Source organism: Myodes glareolus, chromosome 17 (assembly GCF_982192425.1).
Source record: "Myodes glareolus chromosome 17, mMyoGla1.1, whole genome shotgun sequence".
Classification (NCBI taxonomy): domain Eukaryota; kingdom Metazoa; phylum Chordata; class Mammalia; order Rodentia; family Cricetidae; genus Myodes; species Myodes glareolus.
In genome coordinates, this window is record NC_142042.1 from 25,508,088 (window position 1) to 25,523,889 (window position 15,802).

General features: G+C 35.9%; 1 protein-coding gene across 3 annotated transcripts in view; it reads right to left on the bottom strand.

The window, feature by feature from the left end:
* The window catches only part of Tbck (TBC1 domain containing kinase), a 144,477-nt gene that overhangs the window by 89,402 nt on the left and 39,273 nt on the right, over positions 1–15,802 (bottom strand). For all 3 annotated transcript variants that reach the window (XM_048456743.3, XM_048456744.3, XM_048456745.3), the window contains exons 11-18: positions 15,040–15,181; positions 12,786–12,885; positions 11,935–11,984; positions 11,654–11,783; positions 4,287–4,385; positions 2,392–2,454; positions 1,960–2,086; positions 878–928 (exon numbers count right to left, since the gene is read on the bottom strand). In XM_048456743.3, the coding sequence (XP_048312700.3) occupies positions 878–928; positions 1,960–2,086; positions 2,392–2,454; positions 4,287–4,385; positions 11,654–11,783; positions 11,935–11,984; positions 12,786–12,885; positions 15,040–15,181 (762 nt within the window). The remainder of the gene's footprint in view (positions 1–877; positions 929–1,959; positions 2,087–2,391; positions 2,455–4,286; positions 4,386–11,653; positions 11,784–11,934; positions 11,985–12,785; positions 12,886–15,039; positions 15,182–15,802) is intronic.

Here is a 15,802-nt window from a genome sequence, read left to right on the forward strand (position 1 = left end):
AAATAGAAGTTTTTGGAGATTATGCCATCTCTACCCAATTCCAGAAGCTTCTGTTTCTTATGTCAACACATGAAAAATGAGTAGTCTAAGGTGAGATACCTATATATTAAAGTAATATAGGACAGAATACTCCAAGTGTGATGTAATTCAGAATTCAAAATTTGATTTTGTTGAATCTACCAAAGACTATTTTAAAAATCCATTATAAAAGGTCCTAAAATGGAGGGACAGAAAAAAACCTGCCATTAATTAACAGACTGTCAAACAAAGTTTGGCAGAACTAGTACATGAGTACTAGTCTCTGAGAGCAAAGCTGGCACCACTAGCATGTGGTTATGAGTGTGTGAGAACAAAGATTGGCAGCACTAGTATGGGTAGCAGTCTGTGAGAACAGAACAGACAGAGGATCAATCACCTGATCCATAAAGTGTTGACTTGGTGCAGAAAGGGAACTAAGAGGTCTTTATCAAACAAGTACAATTAAAATAACATGGACAGGATACCTGATAAGGGAAAGACCTTGACAATATTGATTGGTTTACAAATTATTTGGAGAACACACTTAACAGCAATTTCTAAAGAAGTCAGAACCTTCTCCCAAAATCTATAAAAATTATCAAATTATAAAAGATATCAAAGCAGGTAAATTAATTTAGAAGAATTAGCCTAATTCCCACCAAACTTTTAGACATGAACTGGTGACAAGGAATACCCTTCAATACTAATTACTTTTACTCTCTAAGAGAAATTAATTTTATTTCACTGTATTTTATGATACGTATAAGGTAAAATAAAAATTTAAGATAAGAACTTCTATTTTTGAGCCCTATATTTAAGAATAATATGCATAATGATCTCTCAATGATAAAAAGCTTACCTTCATTGTTGAAATTTAGATACAGGAATGGAGCGCACAGTGAGTCAAGACCTGATGTAGATGAGTTGAGACAAAAAGTAAAATGAATACACTCCATTACTCTAGTCTTGCACTCCTTCCAAATGTTAAGCATTGTAAGTACATCTACAGATGCCCGTTCTGCATCTTCCATATCATCAGTATCCAAAATAAGTCAGTTATTATTAATCATACATATGATTATAAGGAAAAGAGCAACAGCAATAGTGACACATGAATATGTTAGAGGACTTTACGTCACAATTCTGACTCAAACTGTATATGAACTAAATAATTATTTGGACCCTTCAGGATGCTTTCTCATTTAAGAGATGGCTCTTTGCCATAAGTGCTTTTTCTTCATGTTATGAAAAAATCTTTACAATTAGTGAAAAATATACAAATACATATTTGTTTTATTGATAATAATGCTATTCACTTATAATCATATATATACACACACAAATGGGTTCAGAGGATATAGAACATCTCTGAAATGTGCTGGACAACAGATAATCAAACCTTTAGGAGTAGTAAGTAATCAATATGAAACTCAAAATCAAAAACCACTGCTTACAACAAAACACTCAAAAATGGGTTGGATTGAACTGGTTCCTCATTTATAAACTAGTGATCATAAAAATAATAATGGCAAATGCTAAAAATCCAGGATTAGAGACATTAAAGATACTAGGGAAAAAAAGGAAAGAACTAAAATGAGCACTTTTAAGGTGATAGCCTTTTCCTAATTATTACAGTAATTATAGATTAGGAATGCTTAAATAGTAACGTTCTCAAATAGTCTAATGTCTTTTGTGGTAAAAGTTATTTCACTACTTTTGATAAGATTAAAATTGTTTCCACAAGATTAGACTCTGTTTTCCCAATGCCACCTCATGCTGCCTAAATATCATGTAAAATGTTTTCTTTAAAGCATTTAGACCAAGTTTGTTTGATAATTTATGTAGAGATAACATCTTCAAAATGCACTGGAATTTTAGTGTTTTTCTTCCCCCTCAAAATGAAAAAGACTTGAAGAAAAGTCCTACTAACTAAAAAGTTACCTTGCCAGTACACAAGATCAGGATGAGAAACTACCCAAGCTTTCAGTACACGCCGGAACTTTGCATGACCTTCTGGGGATGATAACAGTTCATCATACTGATGACAGCGAGGAATATCCACTTCAATCTGTAACCAGCAAGGCATTGAGATACAACTGTAATGGATGATCCTACAGAAGCCCTTGCTTCTTCAATAAGTAAGAGAAGAGATATTTTACAGACTATTTCACCTTTATAATCTGTTGATAAAAGTTTTTGAGTTTTTCAATGAATCTTCGGAAATATCACACATTAGTTTCTGAACATATTAACTCCTTTTCTAACACCATACACATTGGTCAGTGACAGAACAGTAATAATGAAAGGAAGAGAATTTTCCTCACTCCTTTTAACATTTAAGGAATTAGCAGAATTGCCTTAGGAAAACCTTACTTGTCGATCTGTGGGAATTGGAGTGTCTTTGTCAATTGCTTCATACTTGGCATGAATAGCTCCCTGCAAAAAATAAGACATTACTTTATCATATCCTTAATAAAATGACATTGCACATTAATATACTGAGATCTTAAGTATTTCAACTTTATAATTTTTCTACTTTTGGAATATTTGAATAAAGTATCTCTAATATAAAAGATGCAAAATCTATTAGTTTTCAGAAAGATGTCAATATTCAAAGCTTTTAAATTTCAAACTTTTGGATTAGTGATGCTTAGCAGAAGAAACCTGTTTCATATAAATACCTATTTTTTGAAGACCTACCCAATTATAGTAAATGTTAGCTGGGCAGTGGGGGTGTACATCTTTAATCCCAGCACTCAGGAAGGAGAGACAGGCAGATCTCTGTGAGTTTGAGGCCAGCCTGGTTTAGAGAGTGAGTTCCAGGACAGGTACAAAGGTACAGAGAAACCCCGTCTCAAAAAACAAAACAAAACAAAACAACAACTTAAAAGCAACAACAAAAAATTTCTCTACATCTTTGACATGTATGATGGAGGTCTATTGTAAGTGACATTCGCCATTTTGGTGATGTAGACCTTTACCTGGTGTGTTGATGCACCCCTTTAATCCCAACACTCAAGAGGTAGAAGCAGGTAGACACCATGGCAACAGTGTAAAATTTTACTTCAAAAAAAAAAAAAAAACCAACCAGAAGAGCCCCTTTGAATTATATATATCAAAAAGGTAAATGACACAGTCACATAACTGGACAGCATACCAACTATGTTTTCTATGTATTACTAACTCATAAGTCAATATTTTCATAAAAACATTATTTTATAGAGAGGTTTATCTTAACATTGGAAAGGCAAATAAAATATTTTTTTCAGAAGAATGATAGTACTAGGAATGTTTGGGGTAGGGTGGATGCCCTGTAATTATAGAAACATTAGCCTCATTAACATTTCTTAGTTACAGCATTACACAAAAATTATTTAAATACAATAAATTTTATTCATATTCTATAGGATCACACATAAAAAAGCTTTTATTTTTATGACTTAGTATAGTGGTAGGGAAAGCCAAGAACTTAGTAAAATTAGTTGCTGAATCAATTTCTTTGGGATATCTATTAATAACAGCTTTGGAAAACCTGACATCATAAGTCTTTCTGGACTATAGTACTAATCATGAATATGAGGTAAGGAACTATAGGCAGTCTTATGAACTAACCAAACAATTTCAAAGAATTTAGATGCCCATTAAGAAATGCAAGAATAAAGAAAAGGAAATTCTGCCAATAGAGGTCTGTAAAGATTAAAAATAGTTGAGGCACCACACCCAGGAGCAGTAGGCCAACATACAATGGACTCTATGTTTTTTTGGACTCTATGTTTTGTTATTATCATTAATAACAATTGGCATAAAAGATTTATCAACTTGGAACACCTTATAAGTTGCAGTTATATTGAAAAATGGGCATACTTCATAAGCAGGATGGCAAACTTATAACTGACACATATTCATTAGATAATCTGCTCAAAATAATAGTGATATTTATCATGGAAATTAATCAATAAAATATTAAAGCACATCAATTTGTAGTATATATTCTATTCTCTACATGTATTTTTCTACTTAAAATTGTCAAATATTCTGATGTTCATATTTCAATACATACTTTCCTATTAATACTGTAAAATTTGACGGGAAGTACAGTTTTTGGAGACAGGGTTCCTGCATAGAGTCCATGCTGGTCTTGACCTCACAATCTGCCATCACGGTACCCCAAGCACGTGGAAGGGAAATGTGGGTTCCTACACCAGCAGCACTCTACATTTTACATTCTTACACACTACTCATCAGTTTATAACCTTTTGCTTTCTTACCTCTACTCCCAGAAGAGCAGCCCAGGTTAAACCCCTCATAAGTGGAGGAATGTCAATCCTTGCTTCTTTCCAGATTTGATTTTTTTTATAAGGATAAGCCTATGAAAAGATAAAAATAGTCAGAAAAGGGCCTGGGTGGTAGCTGAGCTGGTCAGTTCATGCCCTCAGGGTCGGTTCACTCTCTCCTGTGGCTAGGGGTATGGCCATCTCTCCTGAATTCAGGGGCCACCTCTCCTGTGAGGCCAGGGGGTCAGCTTTCTTGCTGCAGTGCTCAGTTAGAGGCAAAGTTAGCTTTCCCAGGGCCAGTGAAGGGCAGGGCCAACTAGCATGGCCCTCTGATTTCATCTCTATGATACCTAAAGTTCCCTGAGGTGACATGGGCCTTAGGTTGGCACACCCTAACATCTATCTCACAGGACCCCCTGGAGCTTGCGAAAGGACTGTGGGTATTGTTCATAGGACCTCTGAGACTTGAGGTGGCCTCAGGATATCCCAGAAGAGTTCCAGTGAGGATCCAGTGATGATAGTGTACCCAGAACCTGAGGCCTTGAACTAGCTCAGTCACTCATTGCAACGAGGATTTGCTAGCAAAGCTGACAGGACAAAGGGTATACATTATGACACACTGAGACCCTCAATGCCACTGGAGGAATGACGAGGTTTGGAGAGATGGGAAAGAAGGAGAAGCAAAGAGGTTTTGTTGTTGTTGTTGTTTGTTTTGTTTTATTCTGTTCTTGTTTTTGTTTGTTTGCTTGTTTGCTTACTGTGTTTTGTTCTCTTTTGTGGGGGGAGGTGCTGCAGGGTTGAGGGAGGATATAGCAGGACCAGGAGGTGAGGGGAGTTGGGCTATATGATGTGAAACCCCCAAAGAATCAATAAAGAAGTTAAATTTAAAAAATCATCAAAAAGTAAAATCATATCATATATATTTAATCAACCACAATAAAATAAAACTAGAACTAAATCACCAGAAAAAGTTTGAAAAGAACACAGACAAATAGGAATTAAATAGTATAATTCCGAGTTATCAATGCATCCAAAGGCAACATTATGAAAGAAATTAAAATATTTTTTTGAAACAAACAGTAATAGAAACAACATACCGAAAAATTTATGGTATACAGTAAAATCAGCTCTATGAGGAAGTTCATGGAAATCAGTAACATTTCACATTAACAATCTATATAAAGGAACTAGAAGACAGAACAAGTAAGCAAAGTTGGAAGAAAAAATTAAATAATAAACATTAGAAAAAGAATAAATAAGATTGAGTTCATGAAAAGAGTAAAAAGATAAATAAAAAGGCATATTTAAAAAAACAAACAAAATAAAAAACCCTTAGCTATACTTGAAAAAGAAAGAGAGAACAAGAGACTGGAGATGGCTCAGGGGTTAATAGCACCAGGGTTTGGTTCCTAGCACTCACATGTTGCCCCACAACTACCTATAACTCCAGTTCTGAGGATCCAACATTCTCTTCTAGCCTCTGTAGACACTGCATACACAGTACACACACATACACACACTCATACATACATACATACATACACTCATGTGTGTGTGTACACACACAAACTAATTCATTATAGAAAAGACCCAAATAAAATAAGAGATAAAAAGAAACATGTATGACTGATACCACAGAAACACAAAGTATTATCAGAGACTATCAAGAACTACTATAATCAATAACTTGGATAAACTGGAAGAAATGGACAAAGTCATGGACATATGCCCTTTCAAGACTGAATGCTGAACAAATTTAAAATCTGAATGGCCCCAAAACAGGTTAGCAGGACTGAATTTATAGCAAAATCATCCCATTTCAATTCAAAGTCTAGGACTAGATGTTTGAATATCAGCAAACAGAGAAAGCTAATCATCTCTCCTCAAATTATCTTAACTATGAATAGAAGAATTTGTCTAAACACATTCTAGAGTACAGCATTACCCTAATACCAAAACTAGACAAGAAAAACAAGAGCATCCCTAATGAATACAAAGTATAAATTTTCAACATGATAACTATAAACTGAGTCCTATAGCATACGAAAGATTCATGATAATCCAGTGGGATTCATCATAGCGATGGCTCACCACACACAAGGCAAAAATGAGATATACAATACGAACACAATGAAGAACAATAAGCATATTATTCTATCAATAAATACAGAAAATATTTAACAAAATCCACCACCACTTTCATGAAAAGAATCTTTACAAATTAGATGGAAAAGAATGTACCACATATAATAAAGACCGAGCTCACAGCTAACATCATTCTGCCCTGGGAAGAGCTGAACACATTCATTCTAAGATGTGGAACAAGACGTCCACTCTTATTCTTTTGTCCAGAGTGTTACAGGAGTTTGAGTCAGCGACCAGGCAAGACAAAGAAATAAAGGCCATGCAAACTACTTACAGAAACATGATCTATATATTCAAAATCATAAGGATTCCTCCAAAATGTATTAGAACTAATGAACTTAATGAAGTTTCAGTATATGAAATCAGGAAAAAATCAATTTCATTATATTCATAATGAAGTAGATAAAAGAGAAATCAAGAAACTCTATATACAATATATATTATACTACCTAAAATTTATAAATTTTACTTTATAAGCTTATTTATAAAATATTATTTAGAATTTATAAAATATATTTAATAAAAAAGATAAAATACCTTTATCTATTCTATAAAGTTGATGAGAAAAATTGAGTGGCTGAGAATGATGTCACATGCCTGTAATCACAGTATGTGTAATGATGAGGCAGGAGAATGAGTTTGAAGCCAGCCTAGCTTCATAGCAAAAGCTTATCACAAGCAAATAAATAAACCATAAAATCCTAACCCCCAGAACAGATATTAGAGAAGATACATAAAAGAGGAAAACTGTCTCAGGCTCATGGATTGGTCATTAAATATTGTTAGAATGCACATACTATCCAAAACCATCTACAGATTCAATGTAATCTCTGTCAAACACCAAGGATATTCTTCATTGAATGAGAATAAAACCCCTAAAATGTGAATAGAAACAAAAGCAAGCCAATTTTGCGTACAATAAATTACACTCTCTGATTCTAAAATACACTACAAAGGTAATAAAATAAAACCACCATGGTACCAAAATGAAAACTGATATACAACAACAGAACAGAATAGCAAATGGAACATAATTTCAGGCATCCACAAAGCACGTTTTGGAGAACTGTTAGTCATTCAGTAAATGGAGTAGGAAAATTAGTTATCCTGCTGGAGGACCAATCTTCCAGCATCTCACAGAGAGACTGGGAACAAGATGCAGAGCCAGTGAGAAAAATCACACAGACTTCTTTTCCGAGGGATAAAAGTTGCTTCTTCATTTTATTATTCTTTCTGTTGCTTGTTCTACTCTTTTCTTTTTCTGTTCTGTTATTTTTATCCTGATGTTTTACCTCTTCTTTCCTGATATCTTTCTTCTAACTTCTATTTTCTCTTATAGCTTATAAATCCCAGCAAAATTTTTTAAGCAATATAAAAATCACAGTGTTGTTATATTCTATTTTTTCAAGTTAATGATTATAATAAATACAAGTAAAAAACAGCTTGTTTTCCATATCCCTTCCATGATTAAACATTTTACATATTACAGGTGAAAAAAATTATTCCCAAGTCCCACATGCAGTTAAACATTTCCTCAGTAGACTTCTAGATCAGGAGGCTTTCAGCCATAATTGTTTACATAGGCAGCAGTTTTTATAATTGCCAGAAAACCAGGTTACTAGCTTGACTTCTCATATTTTGGAGTCCAGTCTAATGATCTTAACTGACTATCTGATCCTTTGCTTATTAGTTACATGAAGTCATTTAAAGTTTTGTTTTAGCTAGGATGCACCAAAACCTGTGAATACATTTCCCAGTATCAAAAAGAACTTGTTTTCCTTAGTCGTTAACCTAAACCATAGTCTATATGGCTCCTCAAAAGAACTCATAAGTCCTAGTTGCATGACACTTCCTTGGTCCTATTTTCTACCCTCTGCAGCCCTTGCTTTATCAGAGGCAGGGGCAACACTGCCTATATTAATTTTCCCACTAAACAAACCTAATCTCTTACTACATTTGTAAAAACTTTTAACCATCAAAGTTTTATTCAAACTAACCACTATTATTGTATAAAATCCTCATTTCAGTTAAAGAGGAAATCACCTTTATAATAATCCACAGATAAAAATGACCAGTAGAACAGGATAATCACACTGCATTACAGGCACTGGGGATTCCCCTCACACCCAGTCCCTACCATGCCAGGCATCAGAGAATAACTGCAGCAGCAAACGTGGAAAGACACAGCAGCAGGAAGAGGCATTCCGGAGCTGAAGCTCTCGGGGCCCTGCCTATCCAAGTTTCACTAATCAGTGCCTTGCTTCCTGGTAGGCTAAACTGAAGCTCAATTGCCACCTGCAGCTCCTCTAACGTGGACGATGGCAGTAATCACAAGCAAAAAGCCAGAAACCAGACTCCTTCCTCTCACTGACTTCAAAAATCAACTAAAATTAGAGTACACACTTAAATGTCAGGTCAGGAAGTGTAAATCAACTAGAAGAAAATACTGGAGAAGAAATGCAGGGATGTCGGAATTAATAAATTTTTTTTAAAAAAATTATTTCAAAAATACATGGACAAAAAGGAAAAAATGGATACATCAAGTTAAAAGCTACTTTACAGCAAATTAAACAATCTGTAGAGTCTGAGAGGGTTGACAGAATTGTAGAAAATATTGGAAAGCTATACATCTGACAAGGAACTGATTACTAGAATACAGTGAAGAGACCAATACCTTGATAGTTTAAAAAAATAACTACCAGTAGTTCTTAATAGACAGTTCTCAAAAGATCTGCAGACAGGCACTGGCACTGAAAACACTGCTCAGCATCAGCAGTCCAGGGAAATACAAACTGGAAACCACACAGAAGCATCTCACCTGAGAGCTGCAATGGCCTCTACTGAGAGGCAGAGTAACAAGTACTTTTGAGGGTGTGAAGAAAAGTGAACCCTTGCACACTGTTGGTGGCAATATCAATTCATACAGCCGTTAAGGAAAAGATCATGGAATTTCTTCAAAACCTTAAAGACAGATCTGTCTGACTGTACTACTTTCCTTATCACTCCCAGAGTAGAATGCCCCACAGAAACAACTAAGAGAAGAGAGGTTTGTCCGGCCCATGAGCTGGAACGATATTGTCCATCAGTGGGAAAGGCATGTGGTGGCTTGTTGGAGAGCAGCTACTTGTTACGTGAGAGCCAGAATTAGGACTGACCTAGAAATTTCAAAGTCTACTGCTAGGGCTCATGTGCTCCAACTAGGCTGTACCCCTTGCAGGTTCCACATATCCTAAAACACAGTGATCAAGTGTTCACAGATACAAGCCTGTGGGGACATTTTACTTCAACCTATACATAATGATCCACATCTTCCAATTGTGGGTATGAATTCAAAGGAAATAGAATCACTATGTTCAGGACACATCTGGACTGACATGCTTATTGAACTACCACGATTCAGAGTAAGCAACAAATAAAATTAGCTTATGTGAATTAATGATGAGTAGATAAAGGAAACATGGCATATGCTGTAAAATGAAATATTATTCAGTTCCCAAACATGAAATACTATAATTTGAGACAGCATGAATAAAGCAGGAAGACATTATGTTAAATCAAATAATCCAATCAAAGAAGACAAATACATATGGTCTCACTCATATGTGAATTAGAAGTAGAGAAACAATTAGCAAGGAAAAGTGGCCTCTTACAAATTCAAAGTAGAGATGTTCAGTGTAGCTGCAGAGGAGAGTGGTGAAGGAAGGAAGAGGCCCAGTGTGTGCAGTTAGGCAACGAAATAAATACTAGTGTTCTATTGCACAGAAGAGAGACTACTATAAATAATAGTACAATATATTTTACAATAAAGCCACAAAGTTGATAACTATTTTGCCACAAAGAAATGATAAATGTAGTTGACTTCCCAAGAAGAGCCTTAACCTTTCTGAGGAGCAGGTGGGGGTAAGGGGGAGGAGCAAGGGAAGAGGAGGAAGGGGAAACTGGGATTGGTATGCAACAAATAAATGGTAAATGTTTGAAGAAACAGATGAGCTTATTTTGACTTGAGAGTTGTATTTTGTACACTGGCACCTTGTAAATATGTAGGCTCTATGGGTCAGCTATTTAACTGACACACGTGACTAAACGGAGGAATGACTCAGGGGATAAAGGCACTTGCCTAATGATCAGTGTTTAATACATGGGATCCATGTAAGGGCAAAAGGAGAGAATGGGCTTCACAAAGTTGGTTTCTACATGTATACTCTGGCACAGGTGCCCAAACATATAACATACACACACAATAATAAATAGATAACATACATCATATACATACAACAATAAGTAAGTAATTTAAAAACAATAATTAAAAGGAAAATAGCATCAATGCAAGAAATAGAAAGTGTTTCAAATTGCCAGGCGCCACCTTCTAGTCTGGACACTTTGTAATAAACATTGGTGATAGATTTGAAGTGTCCTTTAATACATTTCTAAGATTAATAACCATTAGGTCTGGTTTTATCTATATAGGTTAATATATGAATTGACCCCTAACCATCTCCAAAAGCTGAGTAACAAAATTAAAAGCAGGAGCTAATTCTACCTGTTTTTCATCATCCCTATCTGTTTTGTGCTCTGGGCAGATTGTAAGTGACTGAAAAGGAGGACTCTGGTGTTAAGAAGACAATGGGCACGAGAACCTTGTACATTCCTTGTGGTATAGAAGGCATGCACTGAGCATAAGGCACTGTCACTTCTTGTATATCTAGCACATTTGTCCTCCTATAAATCTGCAATTTGAAGGGACTTCTAGAAGGTAATTATTAGCACACACAGGGTACTTAACAAACACCTTAAATCTGCTTTACAAAATGTTTCCAATCTCCTTTAAAAAGGAGAAGCCTAGTTTTCCAAGCCCATGCTAGTCTTCTTAATGTGGAAGAATATCCCATTGTAACGGTATTATCATTTCTTCTAACGGTGAGCTTAGTATTTTGTTACCTAGTTGTATTTATATTTTGTATTCTATTTTTCTCTATCAAAATTGGTACTTTTTCCTATAGACTTTTGTGCCTTACTTAAAAATTATGTTAATTCTTATTCGGGATGATCTCTTACATATTGTCACCTTTGGAACCTGTATCAATTCTATAAATTAGAAAACTTAATTAGAAAAGAGATTATAAGATTTCTTCTCATAACGTCAAGCTGTAAGGATTAACAGCATTAAAGGACAACTCATGAACCATCATTAACATTTGCTATTCTACAATTCCTACCTTCAGTAGCCTGTCGAAGAGAATAATTCTGTTTAGTTGATATTCTGTATCCCTCTCTCTGATGATTAAAGGCAGGGTAGCAGCTGCAGATAGCTCATTATTGCTGTTTGAATGAGGTAAAGTCGACTGGCTGTAAAGGAACAAAAAAGCAAAAATACCGACAAAGACAATATTCTAATAAATTAAAGCACTACTTCCTAAATGTTCAATTTAAAATATAGAAACTTCTTATTAATCTAATAAAAACAGGGAACAAGTCAAATAAAGCAGCATATACTCACTCATCTTCAAGTAATGGATAAAAAGCTTCCCCTCCAACATCTTTTAATCTCTGTGAATTTAAAAATAATAAATTCATAAATCATTATATTTGGTGGCAAGAGTAATAACTACTTAAAAATAGTAATGCAAAAATTATGAATTCACAACAGTCCAAAGAAGCAAAAAAAATAGACTCCAAAGATTAGTATTTTTCATGGACATGCAAACACACCACATTTCTGACAAGGGTTAAACTAGGCATCATTCCCACCATTTCTTCACATACAACACTGTATTACTAACATAATATAAAATGTAAATGCAAAAGATATTTTAAAATAAGAATGATTTATTAAAAAGAAGTACTTTTTATATATTCATTTATTAAATATTATTTAAAAAGAGGTGCTTTTCCATATATTTTTAAAGATATTTGGATGAATTATAGGCAGTGTATCACAATATCTGGATACATATTTAAAAGCTCTTCCATGAACTCGTTCAGAAATATTGATGACATGGACAAAGCTATAATAGACAGAACAGGTGAGGAAATAGTTGAAACTCACGGTCACACTAAAATCAGGTGACTGCGATTAGCATATGCGTTCTAAAACATCAGAATCCGACCACCTAGAATTATTTAACATTTAAGATCATGTGTTACCAGATGCTGATGAAAAGATCAACAATGCTGTGAGTGTGTGAAGGCTGGAGTCACACAGATGCCATTCTCTCACAGCTCTACTCACTACAGAAGCTCTCTTGGGTATCAGGAGATCAAGCATGAATGCAAAGTGTCTTGTGTTATCTTTAAGGTTTCAATGTTTTAACAATTGTGAAAAGCACATTTGGTAATTTTTATACTTACATTTCTTAGCTGGCATAAGGACAACGTCACGGTGGTATCGTCTAAGAGTGAGCTTCTGTCTCGACCTTGTCCAAAACTTTCACCATCTTCAAAGAGAAAACTAAGATTGGAAGAAAGGAAAGAAGGAAGGAAGGAAGGAAGGAAGGAAGGAAGGAAGGAAGGAAGGAAGGAAGGAAGGAAGGAAGGAAGGAAGACAAAAGCTGTTATAATGATCACAAAAAATCTTTTTATTTCTTCTAGAAATAAATTTTTTTCTATCACAATCCCATCATTAAGAAGTAAAATTCAGACTAGACAGTTAATTTTGGAAACAAAGTCCAACATGGTGCATATGCCTGGACCCCAGTGCTTGGAAGGTAGAGGCTGAGGCATCAAGAATTTGGGGTCAGAGAGGTACACAGTGAGTTCAATTCTATGGGCTTCATGAGACCTTGACTTACACACACACACACACACACACACACAAAAAGCAAAGGTTTCAAAAACTCTGACTGCCAGCTGAAGTTTCTCCAAACAAGGCATACTTTTAAATATATATGTCTGTGATTAGCTGTAAGTCTGGTATTTGATATCCTGGCTAGTCTTAACTGTCATTTTGATACAGTCTAGAGTCATTTAAAAGCAAAGCCCCAGGTGAAGAATTGTCTAGGTCAGGATGGCATGCAGGTATGTCTGTGAGAGACTTTCTGGGTTGTTAATGGATGCAGGACTGCCTAGCCCAGTATGGGAGGAATCATCCCTAGGCAGGTAGCCCTGACCTGTGCAAGAAAGCTAGCTGAATATAAACTAGACTTTGAGTCAGCTGGCAAGCAGCATCTTACATGCTTCCCCCTGTACTTCTTAGCTATTGGAAAAGTTTCCTGGTCAGAGGTAATGCTGTACCTTCAAGTTTCTGCCCTGAGTGTCTGCCCTGACTTCCGCAGTGATGCACTGGGACTGCAGGCTAGAGTAGCCTCTCCTCCCCAGGCTGCTCAGGGTCAGGGCGTTTGTCACAGGGGCGGAGATAGACAGCTCTGCAGGGTACAGAGTGTGAGCTGCGGTCTCTCTCCATGCGCGTGCAGCAGGAAATGACTGTGCTAACAGTATTCAAACGTGCATTTGAGAAAGTTTGCATAGGTGAAAACTAAAAGGGGAGGGAGAAAAAGCACTCTGCTTGACAGGCTCTCAGAGCAGGAACAACAAATGCTTGGAACTGGTTTAGAAGTACAAAAGTCTACTTTTCAGAATTTATCATTCAAGTAATTTTTAATTTTCTATGATTTCTTGCTGATTTCATATTTAACTTATTGGGTGAATGGCACAATAGACGTTAAGGTCTAAAAAAACTACTTACAAAGGACAGAAAGAACTAATAAGGCAGTTTAGTAATAGGATACTTGCCTTGCCACATATGTAAGGTCCTGGGTTTGAAAACCAATACAAAAATGAAAAGGAAAAAAAGAAAAATTTAAAATAGGGAAGGCAGAAAACTAACGGTCTATCTAAATAAATAATCTAAAAGTTTAACAAAAGTAGTGATTATCAGATCATTCCTACTATTCTCTCTTATGGTGGTTTGAATGAGAAATCTTCCTAATCGGCTCATGTAGTTGAACCTTTGGTCCTCAGTAGAGCTGTCTGGGAAGGTTAGGGCACTTTTAGGAGGTGCAGCCTTGTTGGAGGAAGTGCATCACTGGGGCTTTGAGGTTTTATGACCTTGTGCCACTTGCTAATATTTTCCCTCCTCTCCCCTCCTCTCCCCTCCCCCCTCCCCCCTTTCTCTGTTCCTCTCTCACTCTGTCTGCTTCCTGTGTGCAAATGAGAATGTGGCCTCTCTGTTTCCTGCTACCATGACTTCGAGACATTAGGGACTTTCCCTCTGGACCTGTAAGCCCAAAAGAAACTAATACACCTACAGTCAAATCTGTCCTAGACTGTGAAACTAAAATTTTAGAGGTCAAGAAATACACATTTATTTATATTTTTACATGAATAGTGATGTTTGAAAAAATAACTGATACATATATTATTATTACATGATTTTCAAATAGATAACAAAGCAAATTATTTCTTAAAAACAATATTCATAAGAAATAATAAATATTGATAGAAACTCTGCAAATAAAATTCTAGACCATCCAACAAGTTGTAGTGTTTTGTTTCCTTGTTCACTTAATTAGAACAGCTACCAAAATTCATTTAAAAATTAAATTAAATAAAAATTAAGAAGTAGCAAAAATATTAAATCATATTACCAGAAACATTTTTTACTTACTTTGGGAGTGTGCAGATAGGTGGTTTGGATCGAATAATTTCCTTGTTTGTAAGCTCCTTCTCCAGGTCACCTCCAGCCAAACACCACAGGTAGTAAACCTCTTCGATAGATCTCTCCGCCAGGTGATCACTGTCTGTATCCACTAATGGCAAAAATGTTCAAAATTAACATTACAGTTTCCATCTGTAGTAAGAGCTGATAGCAATGAGCTGGAATTCCAGTAAAAGTAACTGAAAAGGCTATCACTTCTGTGTGTAAGGACTTTGCAAGTTGCTACTCCACCTAGTAATACAACAGATGAAGCTGAAAACCAGGAGTTCTTGTAAGACCCATGAGAAGTAATGGCATGGAGGTAAATTACTGCCCACAAGATTAAAGAAGCAGACAGGGTATGCAGGGAGCCACAGAACAGAAAAGTCTCAGGGACCAGAACTGGAACAGTAAAAGTTGGACTACAATTGATAAGTTGCTGCATGTTGAGTGTGGACACGTCTGAGACTTAACATCCCAGGGGGTGCAGTCACAGGGGACACTGCCACTTCTGTGGGTTTTATCACTAGGAGCCTGACAAGTTCCTCAGAGTAATATTGAAGAAGACTGGCCTGTGCTATGGCAACAGGAGGAGAAAACAGAACCAATTTTAAATATGGCAAGAGGACACCTTTCTTCCTTTCATGTCTTGTTCTCAGAAGTTAGTCAGCACCTAACTGATCTGAGCAGAGGGAATACCTGCTATGACGTGGTGTAGCAAGGAGGGAGGAAA